General features: G+C 43.3%; 2 protein-coding genes across 7 annotated transcripts in view; both read right to left on the bottom strand.

Moving 5' to 3' along the window:
• Positions 1–273: 273 nt before the first annotated feature.
• Positions 274–9,424, bottom strand: JMJD7 (jumonji domain containing 7). Of its 2 annotated transcripts, none has more exons than XM_072863878.1 (8): positions 8,997–9,050; positions 8,389–8,542; positions 7,195–7,448; positions 6,329–6,385; positions 5,821–5,916; positions 3,922–3,998; positions 2,665–2,824; positions 274–969 (listed from the first exon to the last, which is right to left on the bottom strand). In XM_072863878.1, the coding sequence occupies exons 1-8, from the start codon at positions 9,034–9,036 to the stop codon at positions 881–883; spliced, it is 927 nt and encodes a 308-aa protein (XP_072719979.1). In that variant the 5' UTR covers positions 9,037–9,050; the 3' UTR covers positions 274–880. The 2 variants fall into 2 exon arrangements, with proteins under 2 accessions (XP_072719979.1, XP_072719978.1); XM_072863877.1 differs by lacking the exon at positions 8,997–9,050 and adding an exon at positions 9,329–9,424 and having other exon boundaries at positions 275–969.
• Positions 9,425–9,590: 166 nt separating this feature from the next.
• MAPKBP1 (mitogen-activated protein kinase binding protein 1) overlaps positions 9,591–25,325 on the bottom strand; it is a 103,555-nt gene continuing 87,820 nt past the window's right edge. For 2 of the 5 annotated variants that reach the window (XM_072864593.1, XM_072864594.1), the window contains exons 25-31: positions 24,348–24,493; positions 23,700–23,870; positions 22,708–22,786; positions 20,830–21,140; positions 18,977–20,038; positions 15,574–15,659; positions 9,591–14,581 (exon numbers count right to left, since the gene is read on the bottom strand). In XM_072864593.1, the coding sequence (XP_072720694.1) occupies positions 14,288–14,581; positions 15,574–15,659; positions 18,977–20,038; positions 20,830–21,140; positions 22,708–22,786; positions 23,700–23,870; positions 24,348–24,493 (2,149 nt within the window). In that variant the 3' untranslated portion in view covers positions 9,591–14,287. The remainder of the gene's footprint in view (positions 14,582–15,573; positions 15,660–18,976; positions 20,039–20,829; positions 21,141–22,707; positions 22,787–23,699; positions 23,871–24,347; positions 24,494–25,325) is intronic. The other 3 variants (XM_072864595.1, XM_072864597.1, XM_072864596.1) reach the window with 3 other exon arrangements.

Below are 25,325 nucleotides of genomic sequence, written 5' to 3'. Positions count from 1 at the left end.
AAACAGGCTCCTGGTTCACACAACTCACCTGACCATGTGTTAGGCAGCAATTAATGGCAAAGGAATGACACAGTCAATGAGCCTACAAGCTGTGGAATCACACATCATGCCACGAGACCACAGGTGATGTGCAGATTGACTGTAGATCTGGCAAAGCAACTCTAAAATCACCACTCAGGATGTAAGAGAATGCAGCTACATTTAAGTACAATGGTGGAAAGAAATAAAAACCAGCAATAAAAGCATGTAGCTTAACACGGAAAATAGCCAGCATTGACTTTTGCATGTCCTCCTAGATGTCCTCCACCCATCACATCATCTGAAAAAAAAGTAAGAATATAGTACAGAAATAAGCTTTTAAACTGACCTTTTATTGCAGAGTTGTAATTTCTCACCATCAAAACACCACAGCCACCGAACTTAGTGAATTACAATGGGACAGGACTTTTGCCTTAAGCAGAATGCATGTGTTGGACTGATGCAGCCTGATGCACAGGTGGGTGGTAGAACAGATTCCTCCTTGTCCGCTTGGGTTGTTATGAAAACAATCTGTAGATCTGAACAAACAGTCATGGCTTCTGTTTCGGGATTTCCAAAACCTGGATTGCCTCCCTTCAAATTTCATTTTGCTTGCTGTCACTGAGGCAACATGCAAAGACCTAAAAATGCTGTTACCAAACCTTCTACTTACAAGTCAAAAAATCTGGCCAATTGATTTGGATGCTGAAATCAAGCAAAATAGCCATGATCTGTTTGACAGACGTTGTTGAGGATAATTTACAGTTCTTTTCACTTGAATCATGTTTGTAGTCCAGTCATAGATGCTGATGATTGTATCACATCAGAGAGAGAGATCACAAGCTCAAGTCTCCCACCTCTGCTATAACACTTTCACAGTTTTTGTGAGACAATCTAGTAGTTGATAATAGCTGTACTTAAGGTCATATTCCATGTCATACCAATAATTCACTGAGGAGACAAGAAAAAGGAAAAACATTTCTAAGGCTAGAATGTAATGATTTACAAATGCATTCGTAGACTATTTCACACAGTTCAGCTAGTACAGGCTTTTCCTTATTACTGACTGAACTTTGAAATGAGCAAATCTTTGACTACAGCCAAAAATAACGTAAGCAAACATTAGAGTTCTTTAATAGTGCTGCCAATGCAACTGTCTTAACCCAAACCAACTCCTCTTCAGACTCTGTACTGGGGATTCCTTGGAGCAGAAGCTGGCAAAATGTTTAGGAACAGAAAATGTATGCTTCTATTTAGACCAAAAATACCAAATACACTGCAAAGTTTAATATCTGGATGGAAACCTCTCTTCCTCTGAGTGTGTAAAGGATGGCAAATTCACCACTGCTTCACAATGGTCATCAGACAGTGCTTTAATTCTGCTTCTCATTTTAATTTTGGTGTATGTCTCCTAGAAAAAATAAGCCAAGCAGTATAATATTGTACCAATGGTTCTTGGAGGAGAATATACTCTAGCTTCAGATATTCACTGGACCAGACCCAGAGAATATTGATTTTTCAAGTGTATACAGACTGTAGCGCAGTTAACAGACCAAAGGCCAAATAAACTCATCAACTCTAGCATTTCTGCTAGACAGAGAAAAAGAGAGTGGCCAGGGGCTTGCAACTGGAAACAACTCTACTTTTTCTAAAAAATCTTTAAGGACTGATGCAGCAGTACTGGGAAAAGAGAATCAGAAATACTGCTTTACTGCTAGCTTGTCTTTTTATCACAGTATCGCAAATACTGAAAAAAGGGGCTTGCCATATTTGCAGTGTTACACAAATACTAATGTTATGTTGTTCAAAATACTATATTTATTCTTCCTGGGCAGACAGGATTATTCCAGGTAAAGGACAGCAAAAAACTCTTCCTCAAACCTTGCCAAACTTACAGAACATAATGATAATACTTTGCACCGCCCCCACCCCTCCACCTGCACCACATGAGCAATGCTTGAAATTCTGGAGCTCTCTTCAGGAACGAAAAAAAAAAGATAGGGAGGAAAAAAAAAATGATGATAAATCCTACAAAGAAAGGGATGACAAGACGTTTGATAAGTGCAGGGGAACAGTAACACAAGCATAGGCTTATTAGCAAGGTAGGAGACTGGGTCGGAGCAGATTCCAGCTCACATGACAGCAGAGTATCTTCCATGTTGTGTCTATATCCATGCTTAAAACTCATACGAATATCCATGCATAAAACTTTCTGGTTTCCTTTTCTTCCCCCCAGATCCTTTTTTGCTGATGTGACAACAGCACACACAACATGCAGTTTCTTTGTGAAAGGTATGTAGGTGACCAATTTGCAGTTAGCAGGCTAGGCAGACAAACTGCTTAGCTCATATTACAAACAGAAACTGGATCATGATCAATGAATTAGCTATCCTCCAGACTTGACAACTATAAAGACTTTTTCTTCTGCTACATCCCTAGCACTTGTCAACAATGCTATGAATTATAAGCAAAAAAGACTGCAAGGAGGTAGCCCCATGGCATCTGCTGAGATTGCTATTTCCTCCTGAAGGGAGGCAGATGATCTTAAAGGGACCTTTGCTCCCAGTTATGCTTTGCTGTAGCTGTTTTGCTCTAGCTGCACGCCCACCAGTTCAAAAACATATCTGGAAATACTGTGTATTTTACCTGCTATACAGCCATGTGATTGCTGAACATGATGAAACCAGAGAGAAGGCAGGTATAACATCTCACCAGCTTTCACTGTACACTGCAAAGGTTTTGCCTGAGCATACTCTGGATACTGTTCCAGATTCGGGTTCAATGGGTCCAGAGGGATCCAGGGCACCTAAAAGCAGAAGTTTGTATAGGGTACTGACCCTGGCAAAAAATTCCAGCAAGCTTCCAGAAAAACAACTGACAACCAAACTTACTAGGTTACAAAACATGTATTTTGCCTTGCAAAACACGTACAGCTACACAGTTTTCCACATTCAACTGGGAATAGGTCAAGGATGCAAAAATTTGCCTCCTTCAGTGAAGCATTTCTAATTAAGGAAAAGGTGCTAAATGTCAGCCATGAAACTTCAGTCTCATGGCATACTTTCAAAACACCTCCAGCCCCTTAAGTCACTTGTTCCTCCTACATTCAGTACTTGAGTATTTTATCTGCACCACTCTTTTTAGAAATTCCTTTCTTCTTCTAAAGCTCTCTGGTCTAATTTTATTCCCAGCAACTAAAACCACGCTTCCTGCTGGGAAATCCCTCTTGCCTGCATTCATTTCTTCTTTGCCCTACAGAGTTATAAACCTCAGCACTCCACCTTACTGCGTTACAGGAATGCTTCCATGAGATTCCCTGGGCACCACTCTGAAAACAGAGAAAAAGCCCCAGCTCAAGTTCAGCTGTAGCATTAGTCATACATTGCAGAGGCAAAAGGAGAGAGATTAGATACAAAAGGCTACTGAGTTTTTGTAAAGTGCCTCCAGATCTATACATTTTAATCAAATAAATATTGCTGCTACTAAGAAAACACAATTTATTCATTGAGACAGATATGTTTTATTGCACTGGGTGATACTGCTGTAGAGCAAAATCTAGCCCTGAGTAGAGGGCCAAAAGAAAGTGAATGCAGAGGAGTCTATTTCAGTCTTAATGAAATAAATTCCCTTATTGTTGATTCATTTAAAAGTCCTTTACTGGACCTATTTAAATTTGGTGCAAGGAAGACAGTTTATGCTATCAATGGTTTCAGGTGTGCAGTAAAAATGTTTTCTGGAAGCTGGGTATCCTTTGCGAATAGTAAAATACAAGTGAAATATCTGGGCATTCTCTTTCCAGTAATGAAGGATTTCTAAATATCAATCAATATGCTCAGTTTGAGGGCTCAGTAGTGCCCAAAACTATCTTTATTGTATTGATTGTGTTCTTTATATACTTTTTACCTTATCTGCACTCTTCTCATCCACAATTTCAAATGAGCCATCTTCTGATAGCTGGTAGGTTGCTGGCTGATAGAGCTCTGGAACCACAGAAAGAATTAAATGACACAGCTCAGAGTAGTACTCAGAGAAACTAATGGCAGGGCATGTCACACTTTCACCAAGTAAAAGAAAAACTAAGACAAAACCATTTTCAACTTACTGTCCTCACTGTCCTTCCCTTTGCCCATTTCAGTTTTTATCCGGTTTCTTAATTTTTTTTTTTTTAAGTCAGTCTGAATACTGAACTGCCTTCCTATTTGGAATTCCAACCTTCTTTCTTCACAGGAATTATTCTCCTCAAAACCCATTTTACTTCTGGTCCTATTTTGTTCCACTAACTGTCTTGTTTCCCTTTCATAAGTCATAAATGCACCCCTGACTTACACATCATTCTATATTCTGGCATTTCTTCTTAGGTCAGCCTAGCAAGATAGCACTCACAAGAGTTATTAGTGACTTGTGGCCAGCCTTTCACTTCTAATTTTATCCGATAGGGCTCATCAACAGCTTCAGATACAGCAGGCTGCTTTTCTTTCGTTGCTTCAGCACATATGGTTTTCTAAGCCCTCCCTTGAGAGAGTTTCTCTCCATTAACCTGATTGTTCAAAAAGATGGAGTCATCTTTTTACTGCACATTCTAAAATTTAAGCATTATCTCTGTTCTGTGCTTTAACAGTAACTTGTTTTACAAAGTATGACTCATATGACATGTGTATTTCATACATTCACATACATATGACACCACCTCTCCTATGTAGAAAGGCTGAGACAGATGGGGTTGTTCAGCCTGGAGAAGGCTCTGTGGAAACCTTATTGCGGCATTTCAATATATAAAGGAGGCTTCTAAGAAAGACAGAGAAAGACTTTTTACCAAGGCCTGTAGTGACAGGACAAGGGGCAACAGTTTCAAACTGAGAGAGTGTAGATTTAGATTGGATATAAGGAAGAAATTTTTTACGATGAGGGTCATGAGACACTGGAACAGGTTGCCCAGAGAAGTTGTGGATGCCCCATCATTGGAAGTGTTCAAGGTCAGGTTGGACGGGCAACCTGAGCAATCCGATCTAGTGAATGGCAGGGGGGATGGACAGACAATCTTAAAGGTCCCTTCCAACCCAAACCACTCTATGATTCTATGATTTCAAGGTTGTAAACAAAATAAAACCAATATAAACTAAGTATTGTAGCAGCACACATACCTAGGCAAAATTATATTAGTGTCGTATAGCACTCTGCATTCACTTAATCTGAAGGTCTGAAAGTCAAGGCATGGGAAAATAAAGTCTTATTTTATGAGGCATAAAGTTAAGCTGTCCACCTCCTAGATGACACTGCAACATAACAAACTATTACTGTGCACATAGGAAAGCAACATAAAGAAATAGAAAATGGGCAATGTGAAGTAATGCTGCCATAAGAACCTCTTTTTTCATTTCTCCAGTTTTCAGAGATTCAGTTATTAACTTGAATATTTCATTAAATTACAATTTATTTTTCAGCTTGCTGGCTTTTTTCCTAGAGAAAAGAGTGAGCAGGCAAAATCCAAGCCTGTTAAACATCAAAGATGACATGCTACAATACTAACAAGATACTTAAATAATTTAAATATTCTAAAGCTGAAGAGACTGCCGTGACTACCAGTGAATCTACTACTTTACAGGACTGGAAAACCTGACCTCAGAATAATGTTTGTATTACAAACTACCTGCAGCACGAAATAGAAGAGATTTCTGTTCACACTGGAAAGCATAACACTGCATAAACATCAAAATGTTCTCTCTGCTTCTTTTTTCATATCTTTCAATAGTTTAGTCTCTTCTCCTTCCAACCTTCAGACATACTGCGTAGTAAATTATGTACCATATGGGATGAAGGGACGGTCACTTGGTGGATGCAGTAGAAAATGTTTCTCTCCAGATATCACACAGTACAAATTCTCATAATGATCTTTATGTACTAGGATTGAGAAAAAAAGAGATGTGGAGAAAGAGAGAAAATCAGTGTTATTTCCTTCTCTACATCAGAAACTACAGTAAACTGAAAGTGTCAGCTTGTCCTCTTATTATCAGGCTGCTTCCTCCTCTTGCGGCCATTGGGAGCATAAAGTAACAATATAATGTTGTAGCAAATGTCTCCAATGAAGCAAATTGTCAGTGCCTTGCCTGACACAATCCCAGGTAGATGCACCCAGAGACACAGCAACAAGAGGCTGCAGAAGTGCAGGAGACAGAATGCAAAAAAGCATGTTAAAGTAGAACTGCCTTGTCAGAAAAAACACACAGTCCTACTGAGCCACTAACTCAAAACGAGCCTGCTTAAACCTGTGCTGAAAGCATGCAGAAGACTTACAGCGCCATACAATACGTACAAGATGTCACAGCAGCTGATTCCCCAAGCCAGAAATTCACAGCATCAGGCTTCTTCCCTGTATGGTTAGGGAATAGAGAAATGTCAACAAAAAAGAATTTGAAGTGTCATGTTTAAAAGCATTTCAAATAATTTTCTGCCAATAACTGCCAAATTCTGTCCCTTAACTTCCTTCGTAACTATGACAGGTTTCATTGCAAATAGCACTCTGTGAGCAACAGCAACCTCCTTCTACACTGGAAGCCACTGTAATGCCCATCAGACTTCATGACATAGTATTATCCATCCCCAAATCGATGGTTACAACCCTTTGTTTCCACATTCTGAATCCCTAAGACTTAGCTCACAGAGAAGCTGCAGCACATCCACGTACAGTTGCAAAAAGAAGGTGAGATCACAGTAAATCACTTTCATTGACATTTTAAGGAAAGACATGCTGTAAAACAGAAACCAACTGAAAGAGAACAGCGTTTAACTAGAAACAAACATCTGTAATTTTACCAAAGGGGGTGGGGACTGTGTGTTGTTTCACTCATTTGTTATGCTAGCTTTGTCAGCAACAGCATGACTCCGAGTTGAAATGTGACTCTAAATCAGAGAAAAGCCACTATATGAAAAGTGCTATATGGCACTATCACCACATTGTTTCAGTTGTGATGGTCCCAATACACAACTGAGATACTGATACAACTCAAAACTTGGATTACTCTATTGTTAAGTATTTTACCACTTCTGCTTTCTAAGGGGATGAAACCAAACTGAGCTGTGGCATCCAGAAACAGAACAAACATTCACCATGTACCTAGCATGATTGTTTTAAAGCTCCATACAAAATATTACTGAATATAGGAGAAATAGAAGGTTTACCAAGTGCCTCACTCATCCACGGTATGTCAGGCTGCACATCACAGACAAGTTCAGGGAACTCCTCGGTGAGGTTTGAACACTGCTTCTGCACATAGAATACGCTGGGAGAGGTCACTTTCTTCTCCACAATGTCCAACAAGTCCGTGAAAGGCATTTGGCGTTCCTCTGGCATGACAAAACGGTTCTGAAACACCGCATCTGCATAACCATTTGGTGTTACTGCCACACTCACTACCTTGGGACCTACTACCTCCCTGCAAAATAAATCAAAGGTTTATCACCAGACCTGCAATTGGCCCATATATTGCACACTGGTTACTTTAAAAAGAACGTCTCACGGCAAGCAAAAATAAGAAGCCTGGCTTTCCATGGATGCGTCTCTCTAGACTAGATTTTCTACTGTCTGATAAGGACTCCAGCATTCTGCTCCAATTGCTCCCTGTGGCCAAGGCAACTGTAGTATCTGTCACGCCTCTAAATTCTCTTGTGTCTAACAGGTGAGTTCACAAAGGAGCCTCCTTTTCCTCCATGCAGGCAGAAGGCTTTCTTCAGCCACTTCTCTTCATGAATCATGGCAGAGCTTGATATTCTCAGGACCACTCAACCCATATGGGCAGCCATATGTTCAAAAGCAATCAAGGAGGGAGACAGGGTGGACAGAGACGGACAGACACTCACATCGTGAGGCTAACAGCCCCTATTTCTGAGAGAAATTTAATTTTAAACCCATAGATTTTAGGTCTAACAAGAAATCCCCTCTCAAAAAAGAACTGTAAAAAAAATATATCAGTCATTGTTAAGACACTCATTGTTTTTTTTTAAAAAAAAAACAAACAAGGTGCACTCAGTCACAAACAAGTCTGTCTGTTCTTACAGCACTACAGCCCCACTCTAACTGCGAGGCTACAGGGTGAAGCACTGGCCAGAGCACAGGATCGGACCGGGTTTCGATAGCCTGAGTCTGTTGGCTGCACACAGTCAAAACACCCACCCTCCATACTGCATCGGAACTGGTCAGGACAGTATGTTTCCAGGAAGAAACTTATGCATGAGTTCGGCAAGACTGAACACCTTCATACAGAAGCATGGCGGAATCTGAGCTAATCTTATGGATAAAAACAAAGATTAAGGAAGGGCCTTTTACTGAAGTCAACCGAAATGGACCACCAGTCCTGCTCCAAAGCTTGTTCATACCTGAGGTACGCTGAGGTCCATTTCTTCAGGGCTGGCCAGTGGCTGATGGCATTCTGAATTATACAAGGTTTATTCGGACTCACCCATTCTCGATAAAACTCCAGCGGGGACGGAGGCCTATCAAGATAGGGTACAGACTCCGTACACCCCAGCTCTGTCCAGGCAAACGAGAAACAGTTTTACTCAGCGTCCTGAGAGAAGTGCCCTCTACTAGCACACTAGCTGGCTTCAAACCCCACACTGCAGGCGCTCAACTGAAAGCAAGCAGTGTGCTTCTGGGCTCCAGAAATCTCTCTGTTAAAACCCAGAGGTTGTTAGGGAGGTTTTCAGTGCCAGATGGATACCTCAGGCCATTGCCCTGCTGCTCTCCTGCTGTCAGACACAGCTCATCCCACAGGTGGCCACACCATGGGCCCCCAGGAGAGTGGGCGTGAAGGACATACATCACAGGAGATGTGCCTCCGATACAGAGATGATACCACAGGAAGATTTTTGGAAGCTGGAACACTGCTTTGTTTTGCTATTTTATACACAGGAAAACAACCTAAAAGGGCCATTTTCTCGAGTTTCGTTTTCTTTTTGCACCAGCCTTCCTACTGCTTCTTCACCTTGGAAACATTTGGCTGAAAACAGAGTAGGAGCGTGCATGCTACAGCTCAACCCGTGCAGGTGCCATTTGCGGCTGCTGCGGCCCAGCCGGGGCGCCGAGGCGGCCGAAGACCGAGTTTCTCTTCACGCAGGGCGGGCCGGGGCCCGCTGGGGCCCCCGGAAAGCGCTGAGGAGGCGGCGAGGCCCGGCGCGGGCCCCGGCGCCCACCGCTCGCGCACGGCCGTTACAGGCGGGGCCGCCGCCGCGGCCTCCAGCCCCTTCCCGGCGGGCTGCCCCCCGCCCCGCCCCGCCCCCCCTCCCCGCTCGGCCGCGCCTCCGGCCCAGCGCTCACCGCGGGCCTCCAGCGGGAAGGCGGCCAGGCAGCCCCTGACGGCCCGCAGCACCGCGCCCTCCGCCATGCCCGCGCCGCCGCCCCGCACGGCACCGCCCCGGCCCGGCCCCGGAGGAGGAGGAGGCGGCGCCGGCCGCCCCCGCCCTCCTCCCCCGCCGCGGCCTCCCTGCCTGCCCCGCCGCCCCCCCGGAACACGAAGTGCCGGGCGCTGTTCGCCAGCGGGTCGCGCAGCTCAACCGCAGCTCCGTAACAAATGGTCACATTTTTATTGAAACAGTTTAAGACACGGAGTACAAATGAATACAGAGTTAAAAACAGCTCCCGGAGGGAGCCTCACAGTGCAAAAAAAACCCAACAAACGTTTTTTATTATTTTTTTCCAAATAATTAAAAAAAAAAGACATTTTAAAGGATTATTTTACCTAAAGCCAAAGTATAAAAACACACATTTATAAATAAAGCAGGAAGGATTTGTTTTGCTTTGTTTTTTAAAGGGGTGAAGGAAAAGGGCAGTGTGGGAGAACACAGGTAAAGAGTTGCCTGCCTGGTGCCTCGGGCGCACGCACGACACGCGTTGTGGACATGGCTTATTCCTAACGCTGCTGCCCCATGCATGTCCCCCTCCACGCTTTACAGCGGGTTACCCATACAAATGCAGTCCCAGTGCCCCACCCCCCGTGTTATTTACACACACGATTTGAAATAGGTCTGTTCTTAGTGGAGAAGGAAGCACCTGCTCACTCAGGGGCTGCTATAAGACCTGTCTGTTATTTTAACGAGGTTTTTGTCATTTAGTATCCTGGATGCTACACATCCAAGGGGGTGGGGGGGGGAGATACCGTATACATGCATGAATTTACCAATGGTGTTTAAATACCTGTATTTCATTTTTTCTTATATATAGTTATATACATATTCTTTCTTTTAAAAAAATTAAGTTCGTATGTTTCTACTCCCAGAAAGAAAGTCCCGATTCCTCTGAGTCACGATGAAGTCTGCTGCAAAACGGGGAACTGGGGAGGGGGCTGCTGCAAGGCCTGCCCCAACCATCACCTGGGAGGTTGCAGGGAAAGGAGAGGACAACCTGAGAGAGGAGGTGGAAGAACGCAGACTCCCATACACACAGCTCCTGGGTGCAACTGAGGGATGGGGAGGAAGAAGGTGTTACCCTGCCTGCAGCAGGAAATAAAACAGAAAGAGTTTGCTGCCCTCTCAAGTTGCAGCCCTTCCTACCGCACAGCTCAGAGGGCCCAAGAATTAACCAAGGGGTCCCACAGGCAAAGTAATACTATTTACAAGATGGAAAAAAAACCCCAACAACTATTCTCATTTTGACTAGGAATGTTGAGTTGGAGTGGACAAAATGTATGTAAAGAGGATAGGTAGGTCCCAATTATTTTTTCAGGCTTTATGTTAAACAAATAACTTGTCTTAATACAGATATCTGGTTGTGCCTATGCTAACACCAACACTGACCAGTAAGAGGGATCACAAACCAGAAAGAGGGATAGACTCAAGTTTATTACCTCCTCCCACAAGCCTTTTCACTTCCCAGGCAGTTACCATTCAGTATTTCTCTACCTGGCCCAATGGAGAGCCTGTGGTGAAACATATTCACAAGGTGCAACAAAATGTAACATATTTACGCTCTCTTTCTTCTGTAAACTAGAATTTTTAGGAATATTTCCTACTGCCAGCAATAGGAAGTTAGCAGGGAAGAATCAGTTGGATCAGTCTCAAATTATAAAGAGCGACACCATCTCCTCACCCCTCTCAGCAACAAACTTGTGGCACCAGCATCTCCTTTACTGGGCTTCTACTACTCAATTCATAACATCCAAGCCTTGGGCAAACAGCTCATGACTTTGCCGTTTAAGAAAAAACAGCTGCTTAGAGGACAGCAAGCGAAGAAACGAGAGGCCCAATAGGACAATATTTAAAACCAAACCCCTTCCAATTCATTCTTCAACTACAGATCACCATCTCAGTCCTAAATCTACTTTCCTGAAGCCTTTCTGTACTATATCTTTCACAGGTATTGGCCAAATGGTGTTCCTCAGGCCAAGACTGCTTCTATCTCTACTCTGTGTCCTACATATACTATTCTAATTTATTTTAAACTACACAACCATCCTCCAGCTGATCTACTTGCCCGACACTTCTCTTACCATCATTCTGATCAGATTTTACCTCTTGTTTCCCGTATGCAGCCATGACCTCAAGCAAAATCCATTCCAGGAAGCAAAACCCACTCTGCTCAGCTTAAAAATCAGATTTGCTTCACGTGACTCATTTCCAAGGAGCTTTTGTTTCATATCTCTATGCCAGCTTCACTGGTTGTTGCTCTTCACCTTAATAGGAATTTCATTCTCGCCACTGGCTCTTCTGTATCATCTTGGACCCTTTTTGTCACTACCTCAAAGTTTAAACAATAAAATGGAATAAAATTGCACAGGGAAGTAATATAAAGGACCCTCAAACTGTTATCACCAGTAACAAAAGATACCTGGGTAGAAGGGACTGCTATTTTACCTGAGTGTCTTGTGGCCCCAGTACAGCAAGAAATTTCCTGTATACTAGGACATATGTTCACAGTCTGAAAGTGGAGGAACTAATCACATCAAAAGCAAGCTTGACCCACACTAACTCCATCACAGACCCAACGTGACTACCATCATACATTCCACTCACAGCATCTCCAGCACACCTTTTCACTCAGGGAAACTGCCAGAAATTTCCCCTCTGGTTTTCAACTTGCCTTCCTTTGCAAAACCTCTCTGTGCAAGAGAAGCTGCCCATGGGACCGAGCACACCAGCTGATTCAGCACAGTGCAATGCTGAGACAGAACTAGAAAATAACATTTTTAAAGTTTCAGTACAAGCCCATGGAAGGAAAGGTTAGCAAGGACACCTGAAACATGATTAGGCAGATTTAAATTACAGGCAGAAGTAGCTGGAAAGCTCTCAAAGTGCTGCCCATACTGCCAAGTCCTGAAGCACTCGGCAGTGGTGATCTGCCAGCAAACCTGTTAGGGGGAGAGTGAGAACTGCAGATTATTCAGCCCTGGAGTTATTGGGAAGAAATAGGTCATCCTACACCAGTCTGGCCAGCCCAGTAGAAAAAAGGCTGCACTGCAGATCTCCCATCACAGAAAGACAAAAAGTCAACAGACCACATTTCCGAGAGCCACAGGGTTTCAAAGAGATGGCAGCCAGTACAGTAAAATGAATGAAAACCGCTTCAAGCCTGTAACCTGTGAAACCAAGTGATGCAGTCTGGCTGCCTTTGAGTGACTTCCAAGATGCTAGCAGTCTCTCTCCCACCGAAAGCTTGTTGCTTGCATTAGTTTTATAAACTGGGATTATACTGCTCTGCCTTAAAATAAATACAAGACAAACTGGAGATGGAGGAAGAAATAAAGCATTTTGTATATCTGTCCCTGTTGTGGAAAGGAGTGGGAGTAAGGGGAAAGGTGCTGAAGAATTTAATTGGTTTTAAATTTTTTTTTACTTAGCTTATCATTGACCAAAAAACCATCGCTGGACAGTTTTAAGCCACAACAAACACAAGTTAGCATGGGCTTAGAGAAGCTCCACAGGGTGAGAAGAGTATTGCACACACAAATGCAAGAAGGGAAGATCTTCTGTTTCTCAGACAAGAAATTAATGAAAAGAAAAGAGGCTGGGGGCAGGGCAAATGGTGGTAATCACATCCCAAAATATCTTTTTTGAAGTTCTTGGGAAACCATTTTCTGTGGGTAGTTGAAATAGCTTTACAAAAGGTAAGAGAATCCCAGCTTTCTTGGGATGTAAATAGTCTGTTTTCCTGGAAAAGCAAGGAGAAAACATTTTCCTATCACACTGAAATGAACGAATGACATGGATGAGCCATTGCACTGAAGATCCTCAAATCCAGAGTTACACTGTAAGAGATGGAAACCAGCTTTTCCATGTCACTTCTCAACAAATAAATCATCATCCCAAATTTCCCAGTCATGATAACATCAAAGTCAATATCCAATTCCTAATCACGAAAGCTGGCTGAAACAGACTTTCATATTTGTATCTAAATCCCATTTTTAAAATGTCTGCAGAAAACCCAGTCTGAAGTATCAATATAACATCAAATTCCAGATTAAAAATACCACTACTGAATTCATTAAATAATCTCCAAAGCATGGTCCAAGGGTTGCAGAGCGTTCCCCCAGAAGCGAATGCAGATACAATACAGTGTGGGGACTGTCTTGAAATAAGAGGAAAGCAGACAGGCTTGTCATGACAACAATAGGATTACTCCAGGTAACAAAACTAAGGCAGGAAAAGAAAGAACAGCAAGACAAGATTTAAGCAGAAAACAGTTCATTAATTGCACAGACACTCCAGCCTGTCTCCCTGTGGGGGGTTTATAATACAGAGATTGTTTCTCGCTGGGATATGGCAAAGGGATTGACAGTTTTTGTTAAAGGACAAAGATAATAGCCACAGACGTGACATAGAGCAACAGTCAGAAAAATAAATTAATAAATAAACCCATAAAAAGTCTGCTTCTTGATTCTCATGAAGCCTTGGAGAAGAAGGGATTGGCTTCACTTGGACTCCTTTTTAGTCAGCAGTTCAGAATTTCTTGGATAAACTGGATTTTCTTTGTTTCTTTAGGCGCCAAACATCCTGACCTCCTGGCTATGAAGAAATTTCAAGGCAATTTCTCCAAACTCCTCTTTCAAGACTTTGTGTAGAGACAGGAAGTTGAAGACCATTGGGGAAAAAATACTAAAATTGTGGCCAGCACATTGCTAAGAATTAGAGCAAGTCAGTTGTAGGGGCCTGAGGAAATCAATTTATAAAAGTCTCCCCACCAGCCCTAGACCAGTGCAATGATAGCATCGGTCTGAAGCTCTCTCTGTGGTCCTCTTCTTGGGATTACTTCTGTGTATTCACAAACACCTGAAAGCCACCCCTCTTAGAGTTTTTTGTCCATGCGTCGTTCCACAGCTTGTAGCAATAGCTCTGAGTACTGTTCCAGCAAAGCTAGCGTCTGCTCATCTCCCAAACTCTTGGGACTCGGTAGATTGGCACCACGTCCCTCATTCAGTGGGCTAGTGGTATCTTGTGGCTTTGCCAGTACCTCCTTAACCTTTGGAAGCTCTTCTTCATCCTTCAGAGAGTCCAATTCTTTCTTCATTGAGGAGAATGTCTCTGTCAGGAGGCCTGCTATTTTATCTTTGTCAGTAGAAGACTCCGTATCATTTAACACCTGAAAATAGAGAGGGAAAAGAAAAAAAAAAAAATGTATTGGGGTTTAGGTAAAGCACCAAGTTAGCAGTTTCAGCCCTTCAGGGAAGTGAAGCCATGAAGATTTGCAGACCACTAAAGTGTCCTTTTCTTCAACATTTGAGACTGCCAATTTAGTCATATAGCAAGGCATGCATCGAATACTGGATTTTGTGTGACTAGCAGAGGCATTACTCCAATAGGATAGAGATGGGAAGCACATTTTTGGGTAGTGTTCCCCTTATACTGGGCCTAAGGACGTGCTATGTTTCCCAGCTGCAGCACAGGGCCACAGTCTCCTTTTCTTCCTGTCTGCCAGATGCAGCTGGTCACAGGAACAGAGCAAGGTCAGAGAGCTAGCGCTAAGGCCAGAGCTGCAGAGGACCACATGGCAGAAGCTCACTGTGGAAGCTTCACACTCATTACAGGAGACTTGACAGATCAGTGCTAAGCAAAGAAACGAAGAGCTGTTACATTGCTCTGCATGTAAGTCTGGTCTGGCAGTGAGAGGGACAGGCAAATGGTTGCATGTTCCCTCTCACAGCTGGATTCCCATGGTATCTCACATTTGCTAATCCTTTTCCCAGGCATCAAAGACAGAGAACAGATGGCGAGAATAAAACTTAAAGCTCCTATAATATTTTGTGTCTCTGAAGCACTGTATAAATATTAACTAACTCCCTAATAGCCCTTTGAAAAAGAGCATACTGTTATCTTCAGTTTACAGATAGGCTAAACACACTGAAAAGTTAATTGATTTGCTCAGAGTACCATAGCAAGCCATTGGAAAATCCAAAAGTTGGAAATCAGGAATTCCTGCCTCCCCGGTTAAGGTACCGTCAAGTGGACAACCAGGCAGCTTGTGTCACTGAACACCCAGTCAAGAGAACACCTTGAGCCAGCAAGCACACACATTCAATGCTCACAGGCTGTACAGCCAACCTACTGTAACAGAGCCTGTCTGAGGTCACTCACCATGCGGTAGAGATGAATGGCTTTGCGCATGCTGTCCTGGAGCTCGGATACCACATGCTCACACTGCTCTACGCTGATGCACGATTCTGAAGGGGAGGAAAAAATAAAAACCCAAACTAAGGCACAAACACGCTCCAATATCCGTGATCTCACAGTTGGGTAAGAAAACATTTTTTTAAATATATATTTGAAAGTCCATGTGCACACACTTCTCATTCAATTTTTAGGGCTGGTTTGAGTCAATCATTAAACAGGCAAGTTCTACATGAGCTTTCCTTCATACTACCTAGAGATGCTGCTTGTTTCAAACATTCCTATTTTCCCAGTCTTCAGCTTCTCCAAAGTCAACAATGGTTTTTCTCAGATCACACATTTTTGTTACAGTCAAGGATAGTCACAGATTACCCACGCCATTCTCTAATTATAATTAAAGTCAAGTTTGAATGAAGGCTTCCAGTGGCAAAAGGGACTGATCTGAGGAGCCTCTAATTTAGCCTCTACCTAGTCAGAAATCTACACGTTCCCCCTCATGTATCCTTGTGTACAACTAAGAGCTGAGGATGAAGGATTACACTGAATTATTACAGTGTTCTCCAGCGAGGAGTGAGGTCCAGAGGAGTGTTGACAAACAAACTCAATCACAACAGAATCACATTTCTGAGGAACCCAGGATATGCACTACTGATACACAGTAATTCGAAAATGAAAAATAAAGGCAAGCAACTGATGAACACCATCTTCTGCCTGCCTCCACCAGATATTATCTCCAAAGCATCCGAGCTGAAGGCCTGCAATGTTTTAATAAAATAAACACTTTCATGAGTTAGACATAAACCATGAACAAAGACACAGACACACACACAATCTGCAGTTATCTTCAATTTGCAAAGGCCTGGACAAAGGCCATTCAACGTCCTTTAGTTACCTAAAAACAAAAGATCACATTAGCACTATTTTTTCTGCACTTCTAAGAACATCATCTCTGAACAGGCTGGAGGGGACCTTAGCTAATTTTATGAATACATCTAGATTATGTATAAACAAATACAGCTAGAAAAACATCTATTTATACATAAACAAACACATCTAGAAGAACAAAGGGGCATGAACAAATCCTTCCATCTGCATTTTTTGTTCCCAGATCACCCAACTTTGTAGAGTTTGAGCACAGTGGGCTTCCGTGCAGTCCAAGATTCTTGCCTTTTTTTTTTCCCCACCTCTTTTTTTTGTTTTTCTCTGCTCCCCTCCTCCCCTCTTTTTGTTTTAAACCCAGCTGTTTCTTCTCATGATCATTTCTGGATTTCTCCTCTGATCATGCCTTTTATGCTGGTCTCCAGCTTTGTGAGCTGCCAGTCTGGAGAAAGGTCACAACCATAACATAAATGCTTGATTAACAGGCATTTTCTGCCTCTCGGGTGTGCAGAGCAGAGCTCTTCAGAAACCAGCAGAGAATATTAAACACAGCAACAGTATTAAGCACATCCACAGCATTTTAACTGTAGATGTCAACATGCTTTAAGAAAAACAATTAAGTCTCTTTATCTGCAGCTGTTATACAGGCAGGAAAATGGAAGGACAGAAAAATTAAGTGGAAACCCAAAGTCACAGAGCAAGTCAGAAGCAGAACAGGTCTCTGTCAACCCTACAGTTCTAATCTAAACTGCCACACTACGACTCACAGAAGCCACAGTAAATTGTTCACAGCAATAGCCAACTTGGATCTAAACAGCTTTTCCAGCATCTACCACTAAAAATTTGGGAAACATGGTCTGCAAGAAGCTGTAGGCTGACAGCTGTCTGTTGAGAAAAAATAAAATTGGGGATCCACTGTGCTAAATCATCTAACTCACCAAAGGATGCTGCTAAATATTCTGTCAGGGCGTGCTATGTATTGGGAGCTGCTTTAAAAAAAAAAAAAAATCACTGCTGCAAAAAAATTGGTCTTTCTCTGCACTATCTGTGCTAATTCTGCAAACAAAGATTCATAGCAACTGACCAAAAACCATGTGATGTGTAGCTTGATTCCCAAGTCTAGAAGGGAAAACTCAGCCTACAGAGTACAGACAACTGGACTGTTACTTCTCTGCTGTAGAATGTGATTCCACAGCTCCAGGCTGCATCTGCTATTGGAGGAACCTCACCCCTGTGGGGGTAAGGTCTGAAAGTTTCAGGTACACTGGCTGTTCTACAGAGCAGCTACCCTATGGTATAAGAACAGCAGGTCCCACAGACAAAAGACCACAATTCCTGTTTTACACAAAAGTGCTTCAATCTTAGGATGTTTTATCCCTCTAGAAATGCAAAAAGAAAAATAACAGTGCATCAAAACCAGATTATCCCTCTGCAATGCTTTGGTGCAGAAATATTGCGCTTAACCATAGCGATGAACGGTGGAGCAGCCTGGCACCACAGAAAGTAATTGATCAGAGGATTACAGAGGTGTCCCTTCTCAGATATGAATAAGAACAACATAGCAAAAGGGATTAAAAGCTGTGCACTGTATAGTCCCCTGGAAGTACAAGGTATCAGTGCAGTGGTTATCATCCAGCTTCCTACTGCATGACTCAGCTGAGTATTTCAGGAAAGCATATTTCCTTTCAGGTTGTGACACAAAAGAAAAAACTCTGGAGGTTTTACACAGAGAAACTGTGTCTTCTCTGCCACTGGAGGTTTTCCTGCCTTGGAGGGCAGGATTTTTGCTTCAGTTTGAAGTTACCTGCTAGCTTTCATTTGATTGAAGTGCCTTCAACCACGGCCTGTAACAGATCCAAGAGCTGTTTTCAGCAGGTAAAACAGTTTCCCACCTTGTACCTTTTTCTCCAAACTAGAGATAATTCAAAAATTAGTCCATGTTCTTTATGCTCAAACCCAAAGGCTAGGACTGCACATGCATTGCACACCCAGTTTGCAGATATGTCCTCAAATCAGAGTGATAGCAGCACAGAGACTTTCTCACTCTCACAGGTGGCTACAGCAAGGAACTCATCTTGGTCAAGCCTCATCTCATGCAAGAAAACTGTATGCAACCCCTTCTGGACCCTGCACACTTGCACATTAGCAAAGTAAAGCCTGAGCTGCCTCGCATAACTTCACTGTCACTATTATCTGTGCTTGCTAGGTTCAGCTAGCGCATGTTGGCCTGCACGTTCATCTGCTGGTCAGACATGCTCTGAGGGGGGCACAGGGGATGTAACCTACACACACTCATGGGGATTCCCAGCACGTCAGCTTTTAGGATTGACCAGAAAGAGGTTTTAGTCCCTACATGTAATTGTATGACTAAAAACATGAGAGTGCTGAGGTCTACAAAACATTCAGCTAAAAAGGACCTTCAGACATAAGACCCAGAGGAAATGGAAATTAAAGACTGAGAAGAAGATGTCAGGTTGAAGAAGTATCTCACCATTGAGGGGATGGCTTATGGAACGAGACAGGTGCAGACAGGACGAGACAGGCCAGAAGCTGGACGTAAAGAAATGTGATGGGATCGTGAGGCGGTTCACAAAGACAGAAGACAGAAGGGGGAAGACAAGAGATGGGTATCCATGCACACCTGAGACCTGTGCCGAGGCAGTTATAGATGTAGGAGACCTCGGCCTGATGGGGTCTAGTGGACAAAGTCCAGGTTGGTTGTCTAGCACACAAGCGATGCCGGTGATCCTCTCCCTGCACCTGGGCAGTGTGCCCTCAGGAGACCTTAGGTGCCGGCCCTCTGAAAACTCCCTCAGTTTTGGATTAGTGACCCCTGGCTCATTCTGGCAACTTGCCCTTGGGACTGGACTCTCCACTGGGCTCTCCTTAGCAAGTCCTGTTGGGATCTCTCTACCAGGAACCAGAGACCCAGCAGTTTGATTCTCCCTCTTGGAGGTTCGGACCTCAGGAAAAGAGGGTTTCTTTTTACAGGCCCCAGCAGGTGACTGTGGAGACTGTGGCTCAAGCAGGATTTTTGTTTTGGTAGTGGGTGAGAAGGAGGCCAGTGTGGGTCTATCAGGCAATGGCTTGGGAATGTCAAGAATCAGATGTGCTCGGTTTGATGATGCCAACTTGGTGTGGAAGGACTTGGGAGATGAGCAGTTTACAACTGGCTGAAGCGCTGGCTTCACTGGAACATTTTCTTTCCCTGGTAGCTTAATCTTCTCAGCATCTGCTGTGGAACTGAACTGTGTCTTCTCTGCCACTGGAGGGCTAGTCCTCCCATCAGTCAACATTTCGGTGGAGTAACCAAGGTACAGATTTTCCCCTACAGATACACTCCTTGACATCTTAGCCCGGAAGCTGGTTGTGGGGTTCATGTAGGACTTTGGTTTTGCAGCCCTGACATCTTTGGCCAGCAGAGCACCAGATCCATCCATCTTCAACATACTGGCTGATAACACCCTGCAATTGTTAGGTCTGGGATCCTTCTCAACCACCATAAGAGTCTGAGGACGCTGCTTGGCAGAGGATATCACTCCAGGACCCTTATCTGTGAAAATTAAACAGACAAACATACCAAAAATAGACAAGAGCCTGCAGTGAATTCCAAAATTGGAAAGTAACAGAGCTACTCCAGCCTACATGCCTCAGCTCAGCCCCTGGGAGAGGTGTACAGAACCACTACTGCAGGTTAATATCACCAAGTCTCAACAGCTTTCTTTTTCACCCATCCCTCATCCTGCTCACATACTGCTGCTTACCTAATGAGAGAGACTTGTTCTTAAAGTATATGGCCAGAAGACCTCAGACCACTGTGACCGTTAACTGAGAGGCCAGAGGAAGCAGGCAAAAACTTATATATGGTGTTGTGGTGATAAGGCTTTTTTTTAAAAAAAAAACAAACTGAGTGCTTATTGATGGTTCATGAGTTGATTGTTTCAAAAATGGAGTTCTTTCACACAGAGTGCATGGATACAGTAAGCTCCCTCTTACTGCCCCCGCTCCTTTCCTCCTTCTCTCCTCCCCACCCTGGGGAGCTTCAGTCTTGGCCTGGAGCAACCACCCACAGCAAGAGAGAATTTCTTTGCAAATAGTTCATCTCACCCTTGGCATTGCTCCTCCCACAGCTGCCAGACAAATATCAGAGACTGATAATTAGGAGACCAGCATCTGCATTACAAATTAAAAATATTTTCCCTTGACAGACTAAGAGTTGGAAGACATGCAAAGCCTGGAGCTCAGAACGCAGAAAGACATAAGCTTAATTCAAATCTCTACTCAAGCTTAAAGCTCCTCATTTCAGTCCGGGGTTTATACCATTATTCCAACCTGTGTCCTTACCCTCATGAACGAGGTCATGAACCGACTGTGCCTTTCTCATCACTGCATTCACAGGGCCTTCTGGAAAGGACGCAATAACCCGCCCAGTAGCCATACCAACTCTGCTGGCCTCCAAAGCCGATCTGCGTTTTTTCTGGACACAAACAGCCCGATTTGAATTTACAGTCTCCAGGAGCTGGCTGTTCTCCAGTGCATCACCAGGATGGCTGCTGCCATTTTTCAACAGGTCTGATGTAAACCGATTGGTCTGGGCTGGCAGCTCGATTGGCTTTGAATCCAGTCTCAGATTTGACGAAGAGAGTGACAATCGTCTAGAGAACACAATAAAGAAATCCCCGTTAAAACAAGTAAGAATGTTGCCCTGGACAAACAGGCACACGCATTAAGGCAGTTTCTCTGGGATAAAGAGCCCTTCCCTATCTGGATTTTTTAAAGTAAAAAATGCCCTAGGCCTTTACCACTTCATTCTACTCATCCCTGGAAGCACTGGTCTTCAGGCATTTGACCTTAGGCTGCACGACCACAAATAGCATTGGGTCACTGTTTCCAGGGGGGAAACTGTAAAAGGTGAAGACAAAAGAGAAGGAAAAATTCCAGGCAGAGGGAACACTGGGCAAAGTCAGGTCAGGTCTTTTCTCTCAGCTCACCTTACTAACAATGAAATCTTTTCCATTCTAAGATACCGTAAGATAAAGTAAGTATACTGTCCTAACATTATGAAAGCATAATTACTAGGAAAGCTGGTCAGTATCTTCAAGAGGAAAGCCTAATTTCCTCTTCCTCTCCACTTCAGACAAGCACAGTGGGCTTAGCTCGGAAAGGAGGCAACTTTCAATCTGGCATGTTTGAACAGTTGAACAGATTAAATGCCCAGAGGTTTTCATAGTCTAAAACTACCTCTCTTGTTACATCTCTGGAGCACTAGTGACTTCCTTCACTCACCACTGCAACTCTCCAGAAGCTTACACAACAGCTAACCACAGGCTTTCTTCCCAAACATACGATCTCAATGCGAGTCAGACTAAGAGGCACTCCTGACAGCAGCAACAGCAGCTGAACACAGCAATGACAAAAAAATTTCCCTAACATGGTGAATCTAGAGACAGCTGGTGAACCATAGAAGATGTACCCAAATCTGGTCCACCCTATACAATGAAACTAATTTAAGCTGAGATTTCAGGTTGTCATTTTAGAGGAATACAGGAGTATTTGTTTGTTTTAAACATTTATGAACCCAAATCAACAAAAGTATTTACCCCAATTTTTGTTCATTTTTTGTTTCTTTGTTTGTTTTGTTGGGATTCTTTTTAAACAACAAGGGAAACAGCTTGGATAGGCCTTTTGGGGTGCTTTGGGGTTGAGGTTTTTTTGGAAGAATAATATCCCCATGGGGCTTTGTATGAGACACCAGAGCACCCTGTGAAGGCATGGGACTGAGAAATGAAGCTGAGTACGAAAGGACTGTAAAACAAAGAAAAAGTTGACAAGCCTACTTTCATTGTCCAAGCTGAATGAAATGCAAAAGAATAAACAGAGCATAAACAGTGAAGAGTAAATTAGATTATTAGCGATTCCTCCAGCTTAATCAATCAAGGCATTAATCACGAAACAATTAAGTACATTGCTGAAAAAGGAAAAATAACAAAACAACAGTGTTGCTTTAGGAAGAAATAGAACAGCTAAAGTGACACAAGATGGCCTGTCCAAATCACAGGGGTCTGCAACCAGCCTGCCAGGTGCTATGATAACACTTTGCTGTGCCTATGCACACTACGGCCAGAAGTTTGCTCAACTACTTTCACCGAGGGCCTAGCACAAGACCTACTCACACTAGTAAAAATAGACAGACAGGAACACTTAAAACAAGCAGAGCCATACCTGAGAGCTGGGGACTGGGAAAGAAAGCGAGAGGAAATGCTGAGGTTTTCAGTTCTTTCCAGATTCCTACATGAGCCACCTAAAAATTTTGGTTAACGGGGAGAGAAAAAGGGAGCAGTTTAGTTACAGAACAAATATTCTGACACATGCATTTTCTTATCACAGAGACTATCAAATGTTCCCCCATATCCAAGAGGATTTTTTGAGCTAAAACCACAGAGAATGAAATAATTTCATTGCTTTTTCCTTTTCTGTTCTACTTAGATTACTCTGCCTTAAACTGCTACTTTCCCTAAGGGTACGCCGCCTCCTTTTTCTCTTCCCTTTGTGTCCTATCCTGCTTGTAGGACTGTGAGGCACTGGCATCAAGCAGAAAACAACCCAATCAAAGGAAGGGGGGGGGTGGGGGGGGGGAGAAAACAGACAACTCACATAGATATTGCTGCCTGCAACCATTATCAATTCTAGAAAGATACGCTTTGTTCTGGACTTGGTCGATAAAGACTAACCAGCTCCTTTGCCACTCTGATGTCTCCTCTTATTCTCTCCCTCCACCCAGCATTTCAGCCTTTTCTTTTGTGACATTTGTTATGCTTTGATATACCACTAGAGGCCACTACATGTCACCTACGGGGGCGGGGGGGACGGGACGGGACGGGACGGGACGACGGTGAACACCACAGTTAATACCTTCATATACAACAGGAAAAACTAGTCCGGGAACAAGAGAACGGCTCTTCAGGATTCCAGGGACAATACTTAACCCAACTGACACAGACCCTAATCTCATCCACACAAACTTACACACAGAGTAATGGAGTTAACAGATGTCACTCTTCTTTAGGCCTCTCTACATTGGTTCCCCATTTTTGCCCCCTTGTACACACACACACCCACAAAAGCCTAGCAGAACTTGTAGCCTGGTTTGATTTATACAGGGGACAAATCTGGAGTGACCTCACAAAGTCCCCTAACTGAGCAGAGAGCTGTACCTTTTCCATCAGTGCTGCCCAGGGTCCCAAAATGCTGCCTGAGGAACTTTTCCTGATCAGGTGTCTGGGGGATTTCTCCCTCCGGCATGCTAGTACCCACATCCTCCTCTCCTTCCTCTCCCTCCAGGTCTGAGATGCCATCCACACTCAGGGGCTCAGTGCTTTCAGAATCTGGGAAAAGGCAAAAACCACCAATGCTGTAATAGCATAATCACAGTAACATCAGTCAGGTTAAAAAAAGATATTCAGCAAAGATGCTAAATTGAACCTAGAATGTTAAAGCAAAAGTTGGTCAGCATTAAGTGTAATTCTCTAATCTACCATATCCCACAAACAGCATAGCCTATAAGATAATCAATACTAAACCTGCCTCCCTACCTAGCAAGGTAAAAGAAAACAAAGGCGCACAAGGGAAGTGCACGTTAACCAACTCCTGCTTCTACAGCGGCTTCACTGAAATGCCTGTTCAAATGTGCCTGAATCTTTACAGCAATACTAGCAAGACTAACAGAAGTGCGACCTCAGTTCAGCTCATGAAGAGGATCAAGTATGAGAGATCAGGATAGCAACTGATAAACATGGCACAGAACAACCCCAGCAAGTTTCTGTAGTGTTCCACATCACATATAAATACATTTATAATCTTACCTTCATTTGGATGGTCTGGGCTGGACAGCCGACTGCTGCTGTAATCTACAGAGCAAGCACTGTCAGGACTGTGTTTGTCTGGGCATCCATTAGTGTGATAACCTCTACTTAGCTTCCCATGGGGCAATGCTTTTACCTGGAACTCACTACAAGAGAGACAGGAAAGATACGGCACTAGAAAAGACATTTGGTTTACATGCAAAGAAGCACATTCTAACTTTAATAAGGCCTTACCTGTGTTAGTAACACCTTTGATTACAAAAGTAAGACTTTAAAGAGAAAAAGAAGTTGATTTCTCTCATCATTATACAGTATATTTTTTGCATTTCATTAAGCTTGGACAGTGAAGTCTCAAGGGGACTGTCTGACTTTCTGGGCGTTGTCAGTTTCCCATGATTACCTGGCACCAGCACAGCACTGCCCTGGCTTGATTTCCAGCAGAGGTGAGGAACAAATGTAGAGGTCTACACAATGAAAAAGGGACTAAAACCAGGCCTATACCTGCATGATAGAAACTCCAGTTTGCCATAGATTTGAGCCTAATATAGTATTTTTTCCATGTTTATGACCTGCTTCTTTGGACAACTTCTGCGTTGCAAAATAGAGAAGATTCTAGGTTTGAGCAAGACTAATTTACTGAAGAACGTCGTACAAAAATACAATACTGTAGGACAGGGTTCCCGATTTCTGTTGTGATGTCACGAGTCCTATTTTGGCAAATGCAGCAGCACCATTCTTTTGGCTGATGCCTGAGGACTTCAGTTTTCCACTTTATGAAATATTTTGGTTTCAGATGTACTCCAATGCAAGGTAGGATGCAGAAGTCCTTCAACAGAAATGAATGGCAATTACCCCTGGCAGCTTGCAAACTCTGCATACTTTGAGATGTGTCCAGTCTCAGTATCCAACATCACCAGAGGGCCTCCCTTTCTTACATGATGGAGCAGCACATGGGTCTGCTCTGTCCAAATGTTATCA

Source organism: Ciconia boyciana, chromosome 6, assembly GCF_034638445.1.
Source record: "Ciconia boyciana chromosome 6, ASM3463844v1, whole genome shotgun sequence".
Lineage (NCBI taxonomy): Eukaryota > Metazoa > Chordata > Aves > Ciconiiformes > Ciconiidae > Ciconia > Ciconia boyciana.
The sequence above is the reverse complement of the archived record's forward strand: the minus strand, read 5'-3'. Positions and strand labels throughout refer to the sequence as shown.